This window comes from Amblyraja radiata, chromosome 21 (genome assembly GCF_010909765.2).
Source record: "Amblyraja radiata isolate CabotCenter1 chromosome 21, sAmbRad1.1.pri, whole genome shotgun sequence".
Taxonomy (NCBI): Eukaryota; Metazoa; Chordata; class Chondrichthyes; order Rajiformes; family Rajidae; genus Amblyraja; species Amblyraja radiata.
The window spans coordinates 2,576,421-2,598,613 of NC_045976.1; the positions used below are offsets into that span (position 1 = coordinate 2,576,421).

The 22,193-nt window shown below is 47.0% G+C and overlaps 1 protein-coding gene across 1 annotated transcript in view; it reads right to left on the reverse strand.

Annotated features, from left to right (window-relative positions):
- The window catches only part of cfap54 (cilia and flagella associated protein 54), a 343,797-nt gene that overhangs the window by 215,735 nt on the left and 105,869 nt on the right, over window positions 1–22,193 (reverse strand). Inside the window, exon 26 of the mRNA XM_033039312.1 lies at window positions 766–951. Within this exon, the coding sequence (XP_032895203.1) occupies window positions 766–951 (186 nt within the window). The remainder of the gene's footprint in view (window positions 1–765; window positions 952–22,193) is intronic.

Here is a 22,193-nt window from a genome sequence, read left to right on the forward strand (position 1 = left end):
CCACTGATGGAACGCTCCTGTTCTGTTGTAGTCGAACGAGGAGTGACCTTCTTTCCCTGTTTTGCCTTGTTCATTTTTCTGGACAAAACAGAACAAGGTTTTGGAAATTACGATCTCAGAGTAAGTTACTTACCTGACGGTCCGTCTTTTTAAACTTCTAGCCGGAGCGCCTGTACTCCCGTTCGTCGCTGTTGCACTGCGTGAATGCTCATGTCGCGCATGCGTGCTGGACGGGTTCTTCACGTAGTCACTCACGTGACTCCGAAGTAAAATTTAATGTTTTGCTCTGATGCCCTATAATCATAGTGCTTGAATAAACACTTTTAAAGTTTGGAACTCCAGGACTCGGAAAACGATTGAGAATTCAGTGATGCTGCAGGAATCACGATTGGTACATTGCCGAGACATTGTTCAGACGTATGATCAGGACATTCATTATCAATGTCACAACTCAGTAACACCTATAAACCTGTGATGCATTATCTCAACATGATAAAATATCTACTATATTAAATAACATTGAAGCTTTAGAAGCATTTTAAATGATCTGACTAATATGTAGATTCTATAATTTATGTTTGTACCAATCATCACACCACCTGAACTCGGACACATCTATGAAAGAACTTCCAGCATGGGAAAGTTATCTATTTGTTAAAATTATGACATAAAAACAGAAAGAAGGCAGGAGTGAGTCTCTATGATAGGCAGAACCACAGCATACAAATAGATCTAAAAAGCTAGATGTTGTAATGCATATCTTACCAATGGTATTGTCATATGATATGATGACAAGCAAAACTTGTGACCACGACAGTGGCTTACTCAAAACGTTACTAAAAAAAAGAAAATCTTCGTTCGACAGGTCCGCTGGTTTGGAATTTTCAATAAGTGTTGGTGTTGCATTGAAGCCAACTCTTCCAGGTGTGGCTCTCATTATTTCCCTCCGTCCTAAAATGTAAACGGAGGAAGTTTCAGTATTTTATGATATTTTAACAATTTATCTTGCTGACACGTTTTACCTCCATTTGCCGCAATGAAAATAAAGTTCATTACTTTCTGCAAATGATTTAATACTTATTCTCATTACTTAATGCACCTAGATATGCTTTACAGTGAATTGTATTATGACATATATTCTAAGTCCTATTAATATCCCAAGTTCACAATGGTGGTGCAGCTGACTTGATGCCTTATAGCGCCAGCGACCCGCGTTCAATCCTGACTACGGGTGCTGTCTGTATGGAGTTTATACTTTCTCCTCGTTACCTGCGTGGGTTTTCTTCAGGAGCTCTGGTTTCCTCCCACACTACAAAGACGTTCAGGTTTGTAGGTTAATTGGCTTGGTAAAATTTAAATTGTCCCTGGTGAGTAGGATAGTGCGGGGGATCGCTAGTTGACACGGACTCAGTGGGCCAACCTGCTGCCAAGACCTGGCCCCATTTTCTTCCCATTCCCATTAAGATGCATGGGGCCAATTGTCCTGGGCCTCCCGAATTCCCACATTAGACAGAGAGGTGAATTGAGCCCTCTGAGCTGACTAGTTCTCTGCCGACATATCACGGAAACACTGCCCCTGGAAAATCCTGATGGTTTAGACAAGAGGCACAGCTGAGGGACTGTACTTACTGATGGAGGGGGAGGGAGGAATCTGGGGCAATGGGCGATAGGTGCTATTATGTAAGATGGTTCACAGCTTGAATGGTCTATAAAACTCATCTTCTATTTATGGCATGATATTTTTGTAAGGAAGACATTGTAGGGCCAATGGTGATGGGGGAGTGCATGCTGAAATTGGTGTCATAGTTGATGCTGAGTAGCTAATATAGTTTTATTGCTGGTGCTGATTTTACTTCGGAGTCACGTGAGTGACTACGTGAAGAACCCGCTCAGTGCGCAGGCGCGGCATTACGCCAGCAGTGCAACAGCGGCTGCAACGGGAGTTAGGCGCTCCCGCTACTGAAGGAAACGGACCGTCAGGTGAGTACCCTGAGGTCGGGTTTCTTTTACAGGGGAGCCTTTTTTCTGCTTGAGTTTTACAGGCAGAGAAAAAGGCTCTGGAACAAAACTGTCCCCCGTTCGAAGAGGAACGTTTTCCGTCGGGGAGGGGGGCAGCAACAGGCGGTAGGAGCGACCCGGTGTTCCACAATTCCCCGACACCGTGCCGAGCCCAGCCCGCTAGTACCTGAGCAGCTGGCTGGATGCATAGCCACCCGAAGAGGCATCCGGCAGGTGTTCCCGATTTCGGACGGGACGTCTCTCCACCCGCACGGGGGGAGAGAGAGCCGCCTGAGCCGCTGGAGCAGCTCTCGGAGCAGGTGCCTGCGAGACGCGCTGCTTGAGGGGCGCTCTCGCTACTACAAGGCACAAAAGCTCCAGAAGAAGACGGTAGGAACAATTACCGGGCTCTCCGCTATCCCCATCACCGCGCCGAGCCCAGTCCCGCTAGTGCCTGAACTGCGGGCTGGATGTCTAGCCATCCGAACAGGCATCCGGCCGGTGGCGTCCGATTCGTCGGACGTGACATGTCTCCACCTAAATGGAGGAGAGACAGCCGCCTGAGCTGTATCCAACAGCTATTGGAGCAGCTCCAGCGAGATGCTCAGAAAGAGCGCTCTCGCGGAGGGAGGTCAGGCACCCCCTCCACAGTGTTCTGTACACTGCCCTCTGCTCCCTCATTACTGGAGGCTAGCATTGGTGACCAGGGCTGGGCTGGGCTGGAACAGGGGCAGGCGGACGAATTCGGGAGTATGCCAGGGGTTGCAGGAACAGGAAGAGCTGTTGGGTGTGGTGGACCGCTTTGTAGCAACCTCACGGGCTGGAGCACCGCTGGAACCAAGAATGGCGGCCAGCATCAACCATCTATCCAATAAACCATTACTGGAAAAGGTGCTCGCTGAGGTGCTGAAACAACACAGCACCAGAAAACTGTGAGGCCCTCAAAGTAAAAAATGTCAACAGCCAAATCTGGGGGCATGTGGGGTCACACATCCGGTCCCAAGAACTCAAGCTACAGCGGATCCTAAGGCTCCTGACGTCGGCCATCACAGCCTTTGCTTGTTCCGTGGAGACCACGGAGATGGATACCTGCCAGCAGGATGTGCTGGCATTAATATGTACCACGGCATCCACCAGTCGACGTCCGCAATATGGGACTGGTGAACGCTTGGGGTCCGCACATTATCCCCAAAGATCTTTTGAGATCAGGGCCCGCAGCGGACCCTCTGGAAAATGCGCCTCCCCCCAACATCGCCAGCACGTCAGAACAGAACCTTCAGGAAAATGAAGAAACAGAATCGCCAATAACCATGGAGGTAGGTGGGTCTGGTCCCTACCAGCATATAGAGAATAAGGGTGCTTTATTAACAGGGGGGAGATTACACTTGTTTAAAGAAGCATGGGGTATGGTCACGAGTGACAAGTATATACTCAACAACATTAGTGGATATAAAATACAATTCATGTCAGAAAAAACGCCGCCAGTTCAACATTGGCCCCAAAGAGTATTTCTCCCTCCGTCAAAGAGAAACGTGAGGGACAAGCTGAACTGGTGAGACTTATCACAAAGGGGGTCATCGAAAAGTATATACATTTCAAAATGGAGACATTTGTTACTGCCAAACAACTGAATTCCAAAGGACACTTCATGGCAAGCATTTATCTTAAAGATGCTTACTATCTAGTACCCATATACAAGGATCATCGCAGATACCTAAAATTTATCTGGATGGTACAAAGCATTGCCCTATGGGCTAACATCAGCCCCAAGATTATTCACCAAAATATTGAACCCAGCCATGGCAATACTAAGAAAACAAAAACATATTGTCATGGCATATCTGGATGATATTCTGATAGTAGGGAAAACGATGGAATTGGCTGTGGCAGCAGTATCAGCTACAAAACAGCTCCTCGAAACTCTGGGGTTCGTCCTACATCCAGATAAATCTAAGTTGAAGCCATCCACTATCATGGACTACCTGGGCTTCACAATTAACTCAGTCCATATGACTGTTACCTTGCCAAAGGCAAAAATGGTTGAATTAGCACAATCATGCAACAATTTAATGGTCAACGAGCGACCAACTATTCGACAAGTAGCAAGAGTAATTGGGGAAATGGTAGCAGCATTTCCGGCTACACAATTCGGACCTTTGCACTATCAAAAATTTACAGAGAGCAAAGGTACAGGCAATAAAACGACATACAGGTCACTATGATCGTGTCATGAAATTACCCACTGAAGCAATATCAGAGCTACAGTGGTGGGCAGAAAACGTTTGGCATAGTTTCAGCCCTATCTTTATCACTAACCCTACTTTAGTTATTCAAACAGATGCCAGTGCTCAAGGCTGGGGAGCGACTAACTCCATATCCAGCACAGGTGGTAGATGGACTAACCTAGAGTCATCATTACTACTTACACTGGGCATTAACTATCTAGAGAAAATTGCTGGGGAAACTCAGCGGGTGCAGCAGCATCTATCACCGACTTCATCAATTCCCACGCCCTACCTGACCAAGCCTCCAACCTCATCGTTCCCCAGCCCCGCACGGCCCGTTTTTACCTTCTCTCCAAAATCCACAAACCCGGCTCTCCCGGCAGACCCATTGTCTCTGCGTGTTCGTGCCCCACCGAACTCATCTCCACATACCTTGACTCCATCCTATCCCCACCTATGTTCTAGACACCTCAGACACTCACCGCCGCCTCCACGCATTCCACTCTCTGGGCCCTCACCCCCTCATCTTCACCATGGATGTCCGGTCACTCTACACCTCCATCCCCCACCAGGATGTCCTCGGAGCCCTCCGGTTCTTCCTCGACCAGAGGAGCAATCTATACCCAGCCACTGACACTCTCCTCCGCTTAGCGGAGTTGGTCCTCACCCTCAACAACTTTACATTTGACTCCTCCCATTTCCTCCAAACACAAGGCGTAGCTATTGGCACACGCATGGGCCCCAGCTACGCATGCCTCTTTGTCGGGTACGTTGAACAATCCTTGTTCGAGACGTACCAGGGCCCCATCCCCGACCTCTACCTCCGTTACATTGACGACTGCTTTGGTGCCACCTCCTGCACCTACACACAACTGACTGACTTCATCCACTTCACCACCAACTTCCATCCGGCACTACAATACACCTGGACGATTTCCGACACTTCCCTACCATTCCTTGACCTCACCATCTCCATCGCAGGGGACAGACTCCTGACCGACATACATTACAAACCCACTGACTCACATGGCTATCTGGACTACACGTCTTCCCACCCTGCACCCTGTAAAGACTCCATCCCCTACTCCCAATTCCTCCGCCTACGCCGCATCTGTTCCCAGGATGAGACATTTCATACCAGGGCATCGGAAATGTCCTCGTTCTTCAGGGAACGGGGATTCCCCTCTGCCACCATAGATGAGGCTCACACCAGGGTCTCATCCATACCCCGTAACACTGCTCTCTCTCCCCATCCCCGCACACGCAACAAGGGCAGAGTCCCTCTGGTCCTCACCTTTCACCCCACCAGCCGGCAAATACAACACATAATCCTCCGCCATTTCCGCCACCTCCAACGTGACCCCACCACTCGCCACATCTTCCCATCTCCCCCCATGTCTGCCTTCCGCAAAGACCGTTCCCTCCGCAACTCCCTCGTCAATTCTTCCCTTCCCTCCCGCACCACACCCTCCCCGGGCACTTTCCATTGCAACCACAAGAAATGCAACACCTGTCCCTTCACCTCCCCCCTCGACTCCATTCAAGGTCCCAAGCAGTCGTTCCAGGTGCGACAAAGGTTCACCTGTATCTCCTCCAACCTCATCTACTGCATCCGCTGCTCTAGATGTCAGCTGATCTACATCGGTGAGACCAAGCGTAGGTTGGGCGATCGTTTCGCCGAACACCTCCGCTCAGTCCGCAATAACCTACCTGACCTCCCGGCTCAGCACTTCAACTCCCCCTCCCATTCCCAATCCGACCTCTCTGTCCTGGGTCTCCTCCATTGCCAGAGTGAGCAACAGCGGAAATTGAAGGAACAGCACCTCATATTCCGTCTGGGGACCTTGCATCCTTATGGCATTAACATTGAATTCTCCCAATTTGGCTAGCCCTTGCTGTCTCCTCCCCTTCCTTAACCCTCTAGCTGTCTCCTCCCACCCTCCCATCCGCCCGCCCTCGGGCTCCTCCTCCTCCTCCCCTTTTCCTTCTTTCTTTCCCCCCCCCCACCCCCCATCAGTCTGAAGAAGGGTTTCGGCCCGAAACGTCGCCTATTTCCTTCGCTCCATAGATGCTGCTGCACCCGCTGAGTTTCCCCAGCAATTTTGTGTACCTTCGATATTCCAGCATCTGCAGTTCCCTTTTGAACACAACTATCTAGAGATGTTGGGCGCCTTTTATGGTTTAAAAGCATATGTATGTCTTGCATATGTATGATAAGTCTCCAGGTCCAGACAGGATATTCCCTAGGACATTGAGGGAAGTTAGTGTAGAAATAGCAGGGGCTATGGCAGAAATATTTCAAATGTCATTAGAAACGGGAATAGTGCCGGAGGATTGGCGTACTGCGCATGTTGTTCCATTGTTTAAAAAGGGGTCTAAGAGTAAACCTAGCAATTATAGACCTGTTAGTTTGACGTCAGTGGTGGGCAAATTAATGGAAAGAATACTTAGAGATAATATATATAAGCATCTGGATAAACAGGGTCTGATTAGGAACAGTCAACATGGATTTGTGCCTGGAAGGTCATGTTTGACTAATCTTCTTGAATTTTTTGAAGATGTTACTCGGGAAATTGATGAGGGTAAAGCAGTGGATGTTGTGTATATGGACTTCAGTAAGGCCTTTGACAAGGTTCCTCATGGAAGGTTGGTTAAGAAGGTTCAATGGTTGGGTAATTAATGGTGGAGTAGCAAGATGGATTCAACAGTGGCTGAATGGGAGATGCCAGAGAGTAATGGTGGATGGTTGTTTGTCAGGTTGGAGGCCAGTGACGAGTGGGGTGCCACAGGGATCTGTGTTGGGTCCACTGTTGTTTGTCATGTACATCAATGATCTGGACGATGGTGTGGTAAATTGGATTAGTAAGTATGCAGATGATACTAAGATAGGTGGGGTTGCGGGTAATGAAGTAGAGTTTCAAAGTCTACAGAGAGATTTATGCCAGTTGGAAGAGTGGGCTGAAAGATGGCAGATGGAGTTTAATGCGGATAAGTGTGAGGTGCTACATCTTGGCAGGACAAATCAAAATAGGACGTACATGGTAAATGGTAGGGAATTGAAGAATGTAGGTGAACAGAGGGATCTGGGAATAACTGTGCACAGTTCCCTGAAAGTGGAATCTCATGTAGATAGGGTGGTAAAGAAAGCTTTTGGTGTGCTGGCCTTTATAAATCAGAGCATTGAGTATAGAAGTTGGGATGTAATGTTAAAATTGTACAAGGCATTGGTGAGGCCAATTCTGGAGTATGGTGTACAATTTTGGTCGCCTAATTATAGGAAGGATGTCAACAAAATAGAGAGAGTACAGAGGAGATTTACTAGAATGTTGCCTGGGTTTCAGCAACTAAGTTACAGAGAAAGGTTGAACAAGTTAGGGCTTTATTCTTTGGAGCGCAGAAGGTTAAGGGGGGACTTGATAGAGGTTTTTAAAATGATGAGAGGGATAGACAGAGTTGACGTGGAAAAGCTTTTCGCACTGAGAGTAGGGAAGATTCAAACAAGGGGACATGACTTGAGAATTAAGGGACTGAAGTTTAGGGGTAACATGAGGGGGAACTTCTTTACTCAGAGAGTGGTAGCTGTGTGGAATGAGCTTCCAGTGAAGGTGGTGGAGGCAGGTTCGTTTTTATCATTTAAAAATAAATTGGATAGTTATATGGATGGGAAAGGAATGGAGGGTTATGGTCTGAGCGCAGGTATATGGGACTATGGGAGATTATGTGTTCGGCACGGACTAGAAGGGTCGAGATGGCCTGTTTCCGTGCTGTAATTGTTATATGGTTATATGGTTATATGGTTATAACCAGAGAGTGGTGAATCTCTGGAACTCCCTGCCACAGAGGGTAGTCGAGGCCAGTTCATTGGCTATATTTAAGAGGGAGTTAGATGTGGCCCTTGTGGCTAAGGGGATCAGAGGGTATGGAGAGAAGGCAGGTACGGGATACTGAGTTGGATGATCAGCCATGATCATATTGAATGGCGGTGCAGGCTCGAAGGGCCGAATGGCCTACTCCTGCACCTAATTTCTATGTTTCTATGTTATGTATCTAATATGCAGCACTTGCATGTTCGGTTACAAATTGATAAATACTACGGTGATGGCTTATATTAACCATATGGGTGGCATAAAATCATTATCATGCGACAAATTGGTCAACATGATTTGGCAATGGTATGTCGAAAGACATATTTGGCTATCAGCTACTTACCTACCAGGTAAGCTAAACACCCATGCCATGAGAAAATTAAACGCCTGGGTTGCAAGTTTGAACAGACCTTACCTGGAACTGGGATTGTCCAAACAAACCATCACCACCATGTCGGCATCCCTTCGAACATCCACCAAGAGGCAGTACTTAACCAGCATCAAAAAAAGGGAGAAGTACTGCCAGGAAACAGGGACAACATACGCAACAGCCATAGCCACCAACATACTGGAGTTCCTGGTCTATCTACACCACGATGTAGGGATCAGCTACAGTGCCATCAACACAGCGCAGAGTGCTCTTTCTGCTTATCTCAAACCAGCGCCAGGACAACAGGCGATGGGATCCCATCCACTGGTGGTAAAACTGATGAAGGGCATTTACAATATCAAGCCCTAAGCCCAGGTATACCCATATTTGGGATATCAGTGTGGTCCTGACATATCTCAGGGAATGGCCACCAGCCAGATCCCTCGGACTCGAGCAAGCTACACTAAAGACGCTCATGTTGATGGCACTTGTATCTGCTCAGAGGGTCCAGTCACTACACCTATTGCGACTGGACAACATGATCACAGCTCCAGACCAGATCTGTCGTTATCCAGCGACTGATCAAACAGAGCAGACCAGGAACACCTAATCCAGTCGTGGTTTACCTACCAGAACCACGGTTATGTGCCATGACCCACCTACTATCCTACATAGACACAACCAAAATATTCGAGGGAGATGAAAAGCCTTGTGGGTCAGTCACAAAAACCTTATGGTCGGGTGACGAGCCAAACCATTGCGAGATGGCTCAAGCAGGTGCTAGAAACTGCTGGAATAAACACTAACATGTACAAATTCTGTTCCGGAGGAGGCGCTGTCCTGAATGGCTGCCTGTCCTGCAGCTGTCCGTTTTTTCCCCCTTCTTTTTTATTATTTTTAGTACGTTGAGTGTGCAGTCAGGGGGCCTAATCTTTTTATGTGTGGGGGGTGGTGGGGGGGAAGGGGGAAACTGCTTTTCGAGTCCCTACCTGGTCGGAGGGGTTGCCTTCCTCCGAGCAGCGACTTCGACCTGTCCTTGCAGCCTACCAGCGGGTCCTGGAGCGACGTTGGCCAGAACATCGGCTTTCGCGGCGGCGCAGAACATCGGCTTTGGCGGCGGCGCAGCGCTGGAGCGCTATTGCGGAGCGGGCGATGCCTTTCCTGGGTCGCCGCGCTGGAACTCCAGTATGCTGGGACCGCTGATAAGAACATTGTGGAGCCGCGGTTGTGTGGAGCGGCCAGCTGCGACGCTGAACATTACATCCCGGAGCCTGGGATCTCTCGCCGAGATCGCCAGTGTGCGGAGCTCCGTCCGCCGCGGTCTGTTGACTTGGAAGCCGCGGGCTCCGGTGGGAAGGCGGTCGTTCCTGGCACCCCAAGCCGCTGGGGGTTCTCCCGACGCCGGAGCACCATCACCCGGCGAGAACATCGGGCGCCGTGGCGGCGACTGTGGAGGCCTCAATAGGCCCGACTTTGGGTGGACAAGAGGATGGGGACTGGACTTTGTGCCTTCCCCCACAGTGGGAATCACTGTGGGGGGATGTTTTTGTGTTGAACCTCTTTTTGAATACTATGTTGTATTTTTATTAGTGTGCTGCAAGGACATCTGAATTTCCCCTGAATAAGGGGATTAATAAAGTTTAATCTAATCTAATCTAAATTTTATTCCACCAGGGCAGCATCCATGTCGACGGCTAAAGAATGGACATGCCTATAGACCACATCCTGGCTACAGCAGGATGGTGAGGGGGGAAAAGACCGTTCAGAAATTTTATAATAAGCCGTTGGCAAAACCTGGTTTATTTGCAGTAAAGATTTACGAACTGCAAATATTTAATTTAAGCCCAGGGGAGCAACTTAATTCTTTGTTGTTATTGTTTAAAAAATACCATTGTGTTTTTCTACAAATAGACTCATTGGTTGATTACGATAACACTTCCTCCCTCAAGAACTTCGGCAGTGAGTGAAATGAAACTGTTACACGGTTTGAAATCACAGAGCTTTGAAATCTACACGTAGTCACTCACGTGACTCCGAAGTAAAATAGTAAGATTAAACGAGAACTTACCAGTTTGAAGTTTGATCTGTATTTTATGAGGAGTTACGATGAGGGATTACGTGCCCTCCGCTCCCACCCTCATTATATGGATCAAACTAATAAATTGATGTCTCCTTATCTTTACTATGTTTACTTCAAATAACTGTGTCTATCTGTGATTCCACACCGCTGCTTGGAAGTATGCCGCACCTGCGCACTGAGCGGGTTCTTCACGTAATCCCTCATCGTAACTCCTCATAAAATACAGATCAAACTTCAAACTGGTAAGTTCTCGTTTAATCTTACTATTTTATGCCATTTTGGCACAATTGGTGGATGGCTTGCGAGATCTTTTAAGTTCCCCTGGGTCTTGAGCATAGTCAGGACAAGTAATCTTGACTTGTTTTTCAGCAATCCAATAGTTGCAGGCTTACTGACATCAGCCTATTTTAACCAGAATTATTTGACTAATTGAATTTAAATTGCTGTTAGCATGATGAGGTTTAAATCTAATCTTTGGGATTACTTGTCCAGGTCTCAGTAATATATCCATAATAACATTACCATTTTGGCCTCTTTCAGTCAAATGCATTTGGGATTTTGGGTTAATCCCGCTTCCTCAGTCCTTTACCCGATAATTCCTCAAGTGTCACAGAGTCATATAGCGTGGAAATAAGCTCTTCCACCCAAATTGCCCACAACGGCCAACATGTCCCAGCTACACTAATCCCACCTGCCTGCTTTTGGCCCATATCACCTCCAAACCTGTCCAATCTATTCACCTGTCTGTTTCTTAAATGTTGGGATAGTCCCTGCCTCCTCTGACAGCTCGTTCCATACACCCACCACCCTTTGTGTGAATAAGCTACCCCTAATATTCCCATTAAACCCTTTCCCCTTCATGACTGCGTAGCCGGCCATAGTGCGAACTCCATCATCAAGTTCGCTGACGACACCACTGTTGTGGGACATATCACTGATGGGGACGAGTCAGAGTATAGAAGTGAAATCGACCGACTGACCAAATGGTACCAGCACAATAACCTGGCCCTCAACATCAGCAAAACCAAGGAACTGATTGTGGGCTTTGGAAGGGGTAGGATTGGGACCTACAGTCCCGTTTATATCAACGGGTCGATGGTGGAGAGGGTCAAGAGCTTCAAATTCCTGGGCATGCATATTTCTGAAGATCTCTCCTGGCCGACTACACTGATGCAATTATTAAAAAAGCACATCAGCGACTCTACTTCCTGAGAAGAGTATGTCAAGGATGACTCTCTCTAACATCTACAGGTGCACAGTAGAGAGCATGCTGACCGGTTGCATCATGGCTTGGTTCGGCAACTTGAGTGCCCAGGAGCGGAAAATACTTCAAAAAGTAGTAAACACTGCCCAGTCCATCATCGGCTCTGACCTCCATAACATCGAGGGGATCTATCACAGTCGCTGCCTCAAAATAGCTGGCAGCATCATCAAGGACCCACACCATCCTGGCCACACACTCATCTCCCCGCTACCTTCAGGTAGAAGGTACAGGAGCCTGAAGACTGCAACGTCCAGGTTCAGAAATAGCTGCTTCCCCACAGCCATCAGACTGCTAAACTCAACTGAAACAAATCTCTGAACACTAATAGACCATTATCTGTTTATTTGCACTTTATCTGCTTATTTATTGATGTGTGTATATATTTATATAATGGTGTATGGACACACTGATATGATATGTTCTGTATTCATGCCTACTATATTCCATTGTGCTGATGCAAAGGAAGAATTTCATTGTCCTATCTGGGACATATGACAATAAAGTCTCTTGACTTGACTCTTAAACCTATGGTCCTCGATTCCCCTACTTTGGGTAAGAGACCCTGTGCATCTACCTGATCTGTTCTTCACATGATTTTATACACCCCTATAAGATCACCCCTCATCCTCCTGCGCTCCAAGGAATAGAGTCTCAACCTACTCAACTTCTCCCTATAGTTCAGAGCCTCGAGTCCTGGCAACATCCTCATAAATTTTCTCTGTACCTATTCCAGCTTGAGCTCAGTTGGGTTCTTTTTAAGATGATAATTCCTGCCTTTACCATTTTTCAAGCTGTGGGTTGCAAATCCCCACTACTCTTTGGGAGACTATTTTCACTCATTTACCAATTAAATCAATGTCCTCGAGTTGCTGACTTCTCAGTTTATGAAATTAACATCTTACTCTCATTGATGCTACCCACATACTCTTCTAACCTCAGTGGTTAATGGATATACACTTCAAGATGTCTCTGTTCCTTTATATTTGTGAAGTATCTCATCATATATCATGAATTCCCTGCATGTTCAACTTTCCCCAATACTTTACATTCAATTTTAGATTCAATTCAATGGTCTTTCCGATTCCACCTGTTCAGTCCATCCATATCTTTCTGAAGCGAATAGTTTTCTTTCTCACTATTAACTGCACTGCATTTCCCTTGACAAAATTCCATGGATCACTTTTGTGCTGATGTAAGTAATTATAGTAATTATAGAGTCACCGAGATATGGTGTCGAACAGACCTTTCAACCCATCTGACCAATCGATCGCCCATTTACACCAATCCTACAATAATCCCCAATCAAAAAACGATGTCAGTAATTATTCGAGTCAATTTTGTATTTCCTGTCTAAAACTTCACATCCTCCCTGAAATGAAGTGCCGAGAATTGAACTCAATATTGGAGCTGGGGAATATTCCAATCAATAAAGGTATGGTTTTTCGCTGTCTGGGTTTGATAGTGCCCAGTGCTTACATCGAGCTCGGAGAAGCAGCAATCAAAGAGGGAGAAGAACCTATTGGCTGAAACCTGTGGGAAAGGTGAGAGAGAGGAAAAACAGTTTAAAAAGAGTGCCAAATAGCCAGTGTTAGCCCAGTGCTTATGTGGAGCTCAGAGAAGCAGCAATCAAAGAGAAGCAGGGAGAAGAGCTTACTGGCTGAAACCCATGGGAAAGGTGAGTCAGAGGGGAAAAACAGTTTAAAACTGAGGAATTTGATTTGTAAATTGGCAAATTAGACAATTTATCAGCAAATATAAGCAAGGCTGCTCTAGGAGAGTGGCAGTGAAGGAAGTGCCTTGAGGGGGAAGTGTCTTGAGGGGGAAGTGTGAGCCTTTGGCTCGAGAAACTTCGGCGCGGAGGCTGAAAAGAGGAGACCATACAAAAAGCTGGCGAGGTCGGGACGCGGTGAACACATGACGGGTAAAATGAGGCAGTGTGATACTTGCAAGATGTGGGAGGCAGGGCAACAGATGGAGTCTCTGGCTGTTACAAATGTGGCAAGTGCGTCCAGGTTCAGCTCCTGAAGGACCATGTTGGGGAACTGGAGAAGCAGCTGGATCACCTCGGGGGCCATCCGGGAAAACGAGTTTCCTGGACTGGTCCTACAGTGAGGTGGTTACGCCAAGGATACAGGAAGAACAAAGGTGTGTGACTGAGAGAAAGGGTGATAACCGTGGAGTGCAGGAGACCCGGGTGGCTGTGCCTAATGAAAACGGGTACGCCCTCTTCGGAACAGTCGGTGGAGACGTCAGTGGCTCAAATCCTAGAGATGGGACTCAACCGGCGAGACCAACGTCGGGCAGAGCCATAGTGGTGGGTGACTCCATTGTTCGAAGTGTGGACAGGAGATTCTGTGGCGGCAGGTGAGACGCGGGGATGGTCTGCTGTCTCCCTGGTGCCAGGGACCGTGTGCGGACGTGACGTCGAAGGACGAGAAACCGAAGCAAAGAAATGGAAGCCAAATAACTGAATGGAAACAAAGGCAAAACATCAAATAACCGAAAGCGTACGAAGCTGTAACGCCAATTAACCGAAAGGGTAGGACGCCTAAACACTAACTAACCGAAAGGCTACATCGGCTAAAAGCAAACTCACCGAAAGGCTGCTCTGCCGAAACGCCAACTAACCAAAAGGCTGCATCGTCTACAAGCCAACTCACCGAATGGCCGCTCAGCCGAAAAGTCAAATAACGGACATGGCGTCGCTGGGGGGGGGGGACTTTCAGCGATTGGTCCAGACCCCCGCGTCCTTCACATCATTGGCCGATTGAGACGGGATGGTGGGGGTCCTTGTCAAACACAAGCCAGAGGTTACTGGGCACTCTGAACCCGAGCTCCAAGTTTTAAGCGGCAGAAGGAGTGCATCCCAGGGGTCAGCCCCCACTCTCCCACGGATACGGCCGCCTTCCACCTCGTCTCCCCCGTACGGACGGGCTGTGTGTCGGCAGCGCTGGATGGAGCAGAGGTGTGGACCCCCCGCCCACCCAGAGTCACTAACCGCGATGCACCGCCATCGGACCCCAACCCCCACACCGGGTGATTCACCCCCACGCCGGCCCCGGGGACAGACGGCTCGGGGCATTGGCAGCCATAGTAAATCACTTTTAAAACATGGGGGGGGACACAAATTCGCTGGAAGGCCTATGACAAGTGTGCATGACAACAAACAATTTAATCTCCTCCCACTCCCCGCCCGTTTTATTATTAACGTCTGGTTGCCTGCGTAACGCACACAACAAGCTCCCACGCACAAAACACCAGATAATCTGTAATCTGGTTTAACCGAAGATGGACACAAAAAGATGGAGTAACTCAGCGGAACTGGTAGCATCTCTGGAGAGAAGGAATTGGTGGCGTTTCGGGTCGAGACCATTCTTCAGACCTGAAGACTGAGTCTGAAGGGTCTCGACCCGAAACGCCACCCATTCCGTCTCTCCAGAGATGCTGCCTGTCCCACTGAGTCACTCCAGCATTTTGTGTCTATCTTTGGTGTGATAATTTTCTCATTTCATCAACTTCATGTATTGCACGCATGGAAGAAAGGCTTTACATGCTGCTTGCATCTATTCATCCCAGTGTGTTCTTAATAAAATCTCACATCTTTGCGAGGGAGGGATTGAATGGATGTAACCACCGGCTAAAGCAAAGGCATAGTTAGGACAGGGAAATAATCCCACCACTTAATTAACCAGGTTCCCGAATGTAAGAACTATTTATACATGTGGCATTTTTGTTTTTCAATCTATGTAACACTTTTTTGATTTTTAATGCCATTTAAAATTGATTTAATGCCATTTAAAAACAAAAATGTTACATGTATAAATAGGTCTTACATTCGGGAACCTGGTTAATTAAGTGACTTTTCGGCTGAGCGGCCATTCGGTTAGTTGGCTTGTAGGCGACGCAGCCTTTCAATTAGTTGGCGCTTCAGCAGAGCGGACTTTCGGTGAGTTTGCATTTAGGCGTCCCGCCCTTTCGGCTAGTTGGCATTTCAGCTTTGTACGCTTTCGGTTATTTGGCGTTTTGGCTTTGTTTACATTCAGTTATTTGGCTTCCACTTCTTTGCTTCGGCTTCATGTCCTTTGACGCCACGTCCGGGTACCCCAGGGGGCAAGATGTCACACACCGAATCCAGAATATCCTCGAGAGGAAAGGTGAATACCCGGCAGGAGTTGTGCACGTAGGCACAAACGACGTCGGGAAGAAGATGAAGGAGGTTCTGCAATGTGAGTTCAGAGAGTAAAGCGGCCTTTTCACGGGGCGACTTGACGCAAGAGTTAACCGGAGTTTAACATCGTGGGAACCTCGTGCGATAACAGTGCGGCATTCGTGGACCACCGTGGACCACCGTAACGCTAACGGCAGGTCATCGTGTAACTTGGTCACTCGGGAGAAAATTCAAGAAAGTTTGAATTTCTCCAAGAGTGACTTGTACACTTGTGGTTGAGTATTGCAACATTATATGAACGTAGTGGCCAGTGCGATATCCGTAATAACTCTTGCGGGTACCGTGGGAACTCGTGCGAACGGTGAACCCGGAAGCTGGACAGAGGGAAAATTATCTTATGTGGGATTGAATTTAAAAAATAAATAAAAATAAAGATTTGCATCCGCATATGGACATCAACTTATTCATGAGTTATGTTAATGAGATTCAAGAAAATAACTATAATCTTTAAAAGGGACTTTAAAAGGGACTTTACTGAAAGGTTACGCATTTTTATGGTCCGTGAGAAATTTTTCACATGTACTTCTTTGAGAGATACAGGTCGGAGTCCTCGGGTCCAGGGGTCCGGAACGCTACCAATCAATGTTGTACAGAGACCCGTGTAAGGAGTGAACTGCACATGCTGGTTTAAACCGAAGACAGACACAAAAAGCTGGAGTAACTCAGCGAGTCAAGCAGCATCTCTGGTGAAAAAAAGCTGATGTTTCGGGACGAGACACATCTTCAGACTCAATTCCGATTAGGCTGTCTGAAGAAGGGTTCCGGTGTTGGGGGAGTCCAGAACCAGGGTCCCAGTTTTACAGTCTACCGTGGGAACTCTTTAACTCAGTAAAGTAAAGTAGCCTTTATTGTCATATCAGCGCACAGGCAGCAGTTGACTGTTGCTCTATTCAGTTTCCCAGGGGGTCGGGACGGGACTGGAGTTGGGAGAGAAAGGTGGGGGAGTCGAGGGAGAGGAGGGGGAGACAGATGGGGGTGTCTTCATTTACTGACGGCGGGTGTCTGTCACTGAAACAGGCAGGTGAGATTTCACATCCACCTTGTGTGTGCCTCTCTCTCTCTCTCCCTCCCTCTTACACAGGCTGAGAGACTCTGCCTCTGTGAGTGTACGTCTCTTTCTCCCCCTCTCCCACACACAGTAAGACCGAGGTACTGTGCTCAGTCCATCTGTGTCTCCCACATACACAGTAAAATATGTCTCCAAATGAGCCAATTCAACCAAGGGAGGATATATATAGTGTGTGAAAAAAAAAGTTACATAATTTGTGTCACGTGTAGTTCACGATGTTCATTCAAGATTTAACGGGAAAGCTCGGGAAACGGACAAGGCACTCGCACAAATAGCAGAAATGCCGAGTACCGTGGGAACTCTTTATATACCCCCCGTTATATCGTGCGAGACTCGTGCTGGACCACGACCTCTTCACTCTGGTGACATCTTGCGTCAACTCGCCCCGTGAAAAGGCCGCTTTAGGAAGAAGACTGACAAGCAGGACTTCTAGGGTGGTTATCTCAGGATTGCTTCCAGTACCTCGAGCTAGTGAGGACAGGACCAGGGAGATAGGGGATCTGAATGTGTGGCTGAGGGGCTGGTGCAGTGAGCAAGGATTTAGATTTATAGACCACTGGGATCTCTTCCGGGGTAGGGGTGACCTGTACAAAAGGGACAGGTTACATCTTAACTGGATGGGGACCGACGTTCTGGCAGGCAGGTTTGCTTGGGCTACATGTGTGGGTTTAAGCTAAATAGTGGGGGGAAGGGATTGACAAATTGGGAGTATAAAGATGGAGTTGAAGCGGAAGTGAGTACAGGAAAAGTTACAAAAGACTCTCGAATTAATGAGAAGGAAAGTTTGAGAAGGGATAAGAGTGTAAAGTCAGGGCCAATTGCGAGCGGTGCGAGAGGGTAGATGAATACCGAGGTCAAAGTGTTGTGTATGAATGCGTGAAATATAAGAAATAAAGTGGACGACCTTGAGGCTCAGTTAGAAATTGGCAAGTATGTTGTGGGAATTACAGAGACATGGCTGCAAGAGGGCATACCTCCTATCGAGAGGACAGACAGGTGGGCAGAGGGGGTGGGGTAGCTCTGTTGGTGAGGAATGAAATTCAGTCCCTTGCAAGGAGTGACATTTAAACAGGAGATGTGGAGTTAGTATGGATAGAACTAAGGTATTGTAAGGGTAAAAAGACCCTAATGGGACTTATCTACAGGGCCCCAAACAGTAGTCTGGATATAGGGTGCAAGTTGAATCGGGAGTTAAAATTGGCATGTAGTAAAGGTAATGTTACGGTTGTTATGGGAGATTTTAACATGCAGGTAGACTGGGAAAATCAGGTTGGCACTGGACCACAAGAAAGGGAGTTTGTGGAGTGCCTCCGTGATGGATTCTTAGAGCAGCTTGTATTGGAGCCTACCAGGAAGAAGGCAATTCTGGATTTAGTGTTGTGTAATGATCCAGATTTGATAAAGGACCTCGAGGTTAAGGAGCCATTAGGAGGTAGTGACCATAATATGGTCAAGTTTAATCTACAATTGGAGAGGGAGAAGGGTAAATTGGAGGTGTCAGTGTTACCGTTGAATAAAGGGGACTATAGAGCCATGGCCAAAGTTGACTGGAAAGATACCCTAGCTGGGATGACAGTGGAACAACAATGGCAGGTATTTCTGGGAATAATGCAGAAGGTGCGAGATCAGTTCACTCCAAAGAGGAAGAAAGATTCCAAAGGGAGTAAGGGGTGACCGTGGCTGACAAGGGACGTCAGGGACAGTATCAAATTAAAAGAGAAGAAGTACAATGTAGCAAAGATGAGCGGGAAGCAAGAGGATAGGGTAATGTTTAAAGAGCAACAGAAGATAACTAAAAAGGCAATACGCGGAGAAAAGATGAGGTATGAAGGTAAAAGCTTCTTTAGGTATGTGATGAGGAAAAAATTAGTTTAGACCAAAGTTGGACCCTTGAAGACTGAAAAAGGTAAATTTATTATGGGGAACAAGAAAATGGCAGATGAGTTGAATAGGTAGTTTGGATCCGTCTTCATTAAGGAGGACACAAACAATCTTCCTGATATACTAGTGGCCAGAGGATCTGGGGTGACAGAGGAGCTGAAGGAAATCCACATTAGGCAGGAAATGGTGCTGGGTCGACTGATGGGACTGAAGGCTGATAAATCCGCAGGGCCTGGTGGTCTGCATCCCAGGGTACTTAAGGAAGTGACTCTAGAAATCGTGGACGCAATGGTGATAATTTTCCAATGTTCTATAGATGCAGGATCAGTTCCTATGGATTGGAGGGTAGCTAATGTTATCCCACTTTTTAAGAAAGGCAGGAGAGAGAAAAAACAGGGAACTATAGACGTTCCCAGTTAGAATGACATCGGTGGTGGGGAGGTTGCTGGAGTCAATTATAAAAGATGAAATAGCGGCACATTGGATAGCAGTAACAGGATTGGTCTGAGTCAGCATGGATTTACAAAGGGGAAATTATGCTTGACTAATCTTCTGGAATTTGGATTTAACTAGGAAAATGGACAAGGGAGAGTCAGTGGATGTAGTGCACATGGACTTTCAGAAAGCATTTGATAAGATCCCACATAGGAGATTAGTGTGCAAAATTAGGGCACATGGTATTGTGTGTAGAGTGCTGACATGGATGGAAAATTGGTTGGCAGACAGGAAACAGAGTAGGGATTAACGGGTCCCTTTCAGAATGGCAGGCAGTGACTAGTGCCTGCCATATGTCTACAAACATAGGTAACTCTTTCTCCTCCCCAGCCAGCCTTTGTGTGGGGTTCCACAAGACTCCATCCTAGGCCCCAGTCTCTTCTCCCTGTATATGCTACCCTTAGGCACGGCAATTCCTTCCATTGCTATGCAGACGATACACAACTATCTCCCGCTGAAACCCAACAACCGATCAAATCTACTCAACCTTTTCCACTGCCTCGAGGATTTAAAGTGTTGGATGGCCCCAGAACTTCCTCCAACTAAACGAAAGTAAGTCTGAGGTCATCCCACTCGGCCCCTCGGACTCCATCAAAACGATAGCAGGCAGCCTTGGAAGCCTTACCCCATTTCTCAAACCTCACTTCAAAAACCTTGGCGTGATATTTGATTCCGCTTGAAATTCGACAAACAAGTCAATGCCGTGGTAAAAGCTAGCTTCTTCCAGCTTCAGACGATAGCTAAAATAAAACCTTTCCTTCAATTTGACGACCTCGAAAGGTTCATCCACTCATTTATCTCCTCCCGCCTTGATTACAGCAACTCCCTTTACACTGGCATCAGCCAATCATCCCTCTCCCGCCTGCAATTGGTCCAAAATGCCGCAGCGAGATTCCTGACGGGCACCCGAAAAAGGGACCCCGATTCTGGCCTCTCTCCACTGGCTCCCAGTGCGGTTCTGAATCAATATCAAGCTCCTTCTTTTTGTTTACAAAGTCCTTAACGGGCTTGCCCCCACCTACATCAAAAATCTGCTTTCCCACCATACCACTTCCAGGTCCCTCAGATCGGCCGACTTGGCGTTACTGACCATCCCGCGGTCTAAGCATAAACTCAGGGGCGAACAGCATCCCTCTTCCCATCAGAACTGCCCCCTCCATCAACTCTTTTAAGTCTATACTTAAAACTTATTTCTACTCTCAAGCATTTCTTGAGGTCCTCTGAGGGAGCACGGTATGTATGTATTTACAAGATACAAGATACATTTATTTTATGCATGTATTGTTGATCTATGTACCACTGTTTGTAGCACATTAGTACCTGCACTGATGTAAAACACTTTGGTCAACAAGAGTTGTTGTTAAATGTATTGTAGAAATAAAATTGACTTGACTTGACTTGACTAGTGTGGTACCGCAAGGCTCAGTGCTGGGACCGCAGCTATTTACAATATATTTCAATGATTTAGATGAAGGGATTCAAAGTAAGATTAGTAAATTTGCAGATGACACAAAGCTGGGTGGCAGTGTGAACTGTGAGGAGGATGCTATGAGAATGCAGGGTGACTTGGACAGGCTGGGTGAGTGGGCAGATGCATGGCAGATGCAGTTTAATGTAGATAAATGTGAGGTTATCCACTTTGGTAGCAAAAACAGGAAGGAAGATTACTATCTAAATGGAGTAAATTTGGGAAAAGGGGAAATACAACGGGATCTGGGGGTTCTTGTTTATCAGTCAATGAAAGTAAGCATGCAGGTACAGCAGGCAGAGAAGAAAGTGAATGGCATGTTGGCCTTTATAACAAGAGGAATCGAATATAGGAGCAAAGAGGTCCTTCTTCAGTTTTATAGGGCCCTAGGGAGACCACACCTGGAGTATGGTGTACAGTTTTGGTCCCCTAATTTGAGGAAGGACATTATTGCTATTGAGGGAGTACAGTGTAGGTTTACAAGGTTAATTCCCGGGATGGCGGGACTGTCATATGCTGAGAGAATGGAGCGGCTGGGCTTATACACTCTGGGGTTTAGAAAGATGAGAGGACATCTTATTGAAACATATAAGATTATTAAGGGTTTGGACAAGCCAGGGGCAGGAAACATGTTCCCAAAATAGAGAGAGTACAGAGGAGATTTACTAGAATGTTGCCTGGGTTTCAGCAACTAAGTTACAGAGAAAGGTTGAACAAGTTAGGGCTTTATTCTTTGGAGCGCAGAAGGTTAAGGGGGGACTTGATAGAGGTTTTTAAAATGATGAGAGGGATAGACAGAGTTGATGTGGAAAAGCTTTTCCCACTGAGAGTAGGCAAGATTCAAACAAGGGGACATGACTTGAGAATGAAGGGACTGAAGTTTAGGGGTAACATGAGGGGGAACTTCTTTACTCAGAGAGTGGTAGCTGTGTGGAATGAGCTTCCAGTGAAGGTGGTGGAGGCAGGTTTGTTTTTATCATTTAAAAATAAATTGGATAGTTATATGGATGGGAAAGGAATGGAGGGTTATGGTCTGAGCGCAGGTATATGGGACTAGGGGAGATTATGTGTTCGGCACGGACTAGAAGGGTCGAGATGGCCTGTTTCCGTGCTGTAATTGTTATATGGTTATATGGTTATATGTTGGGGGAGTCCAGAACCAGGGACCACAGTTTAAGAATAAGGGGTAAGCCATTTAGAACGGAGATGAGGAAGCACTTTTTCTCACACAGTGTTGTGAGTCTGTGGA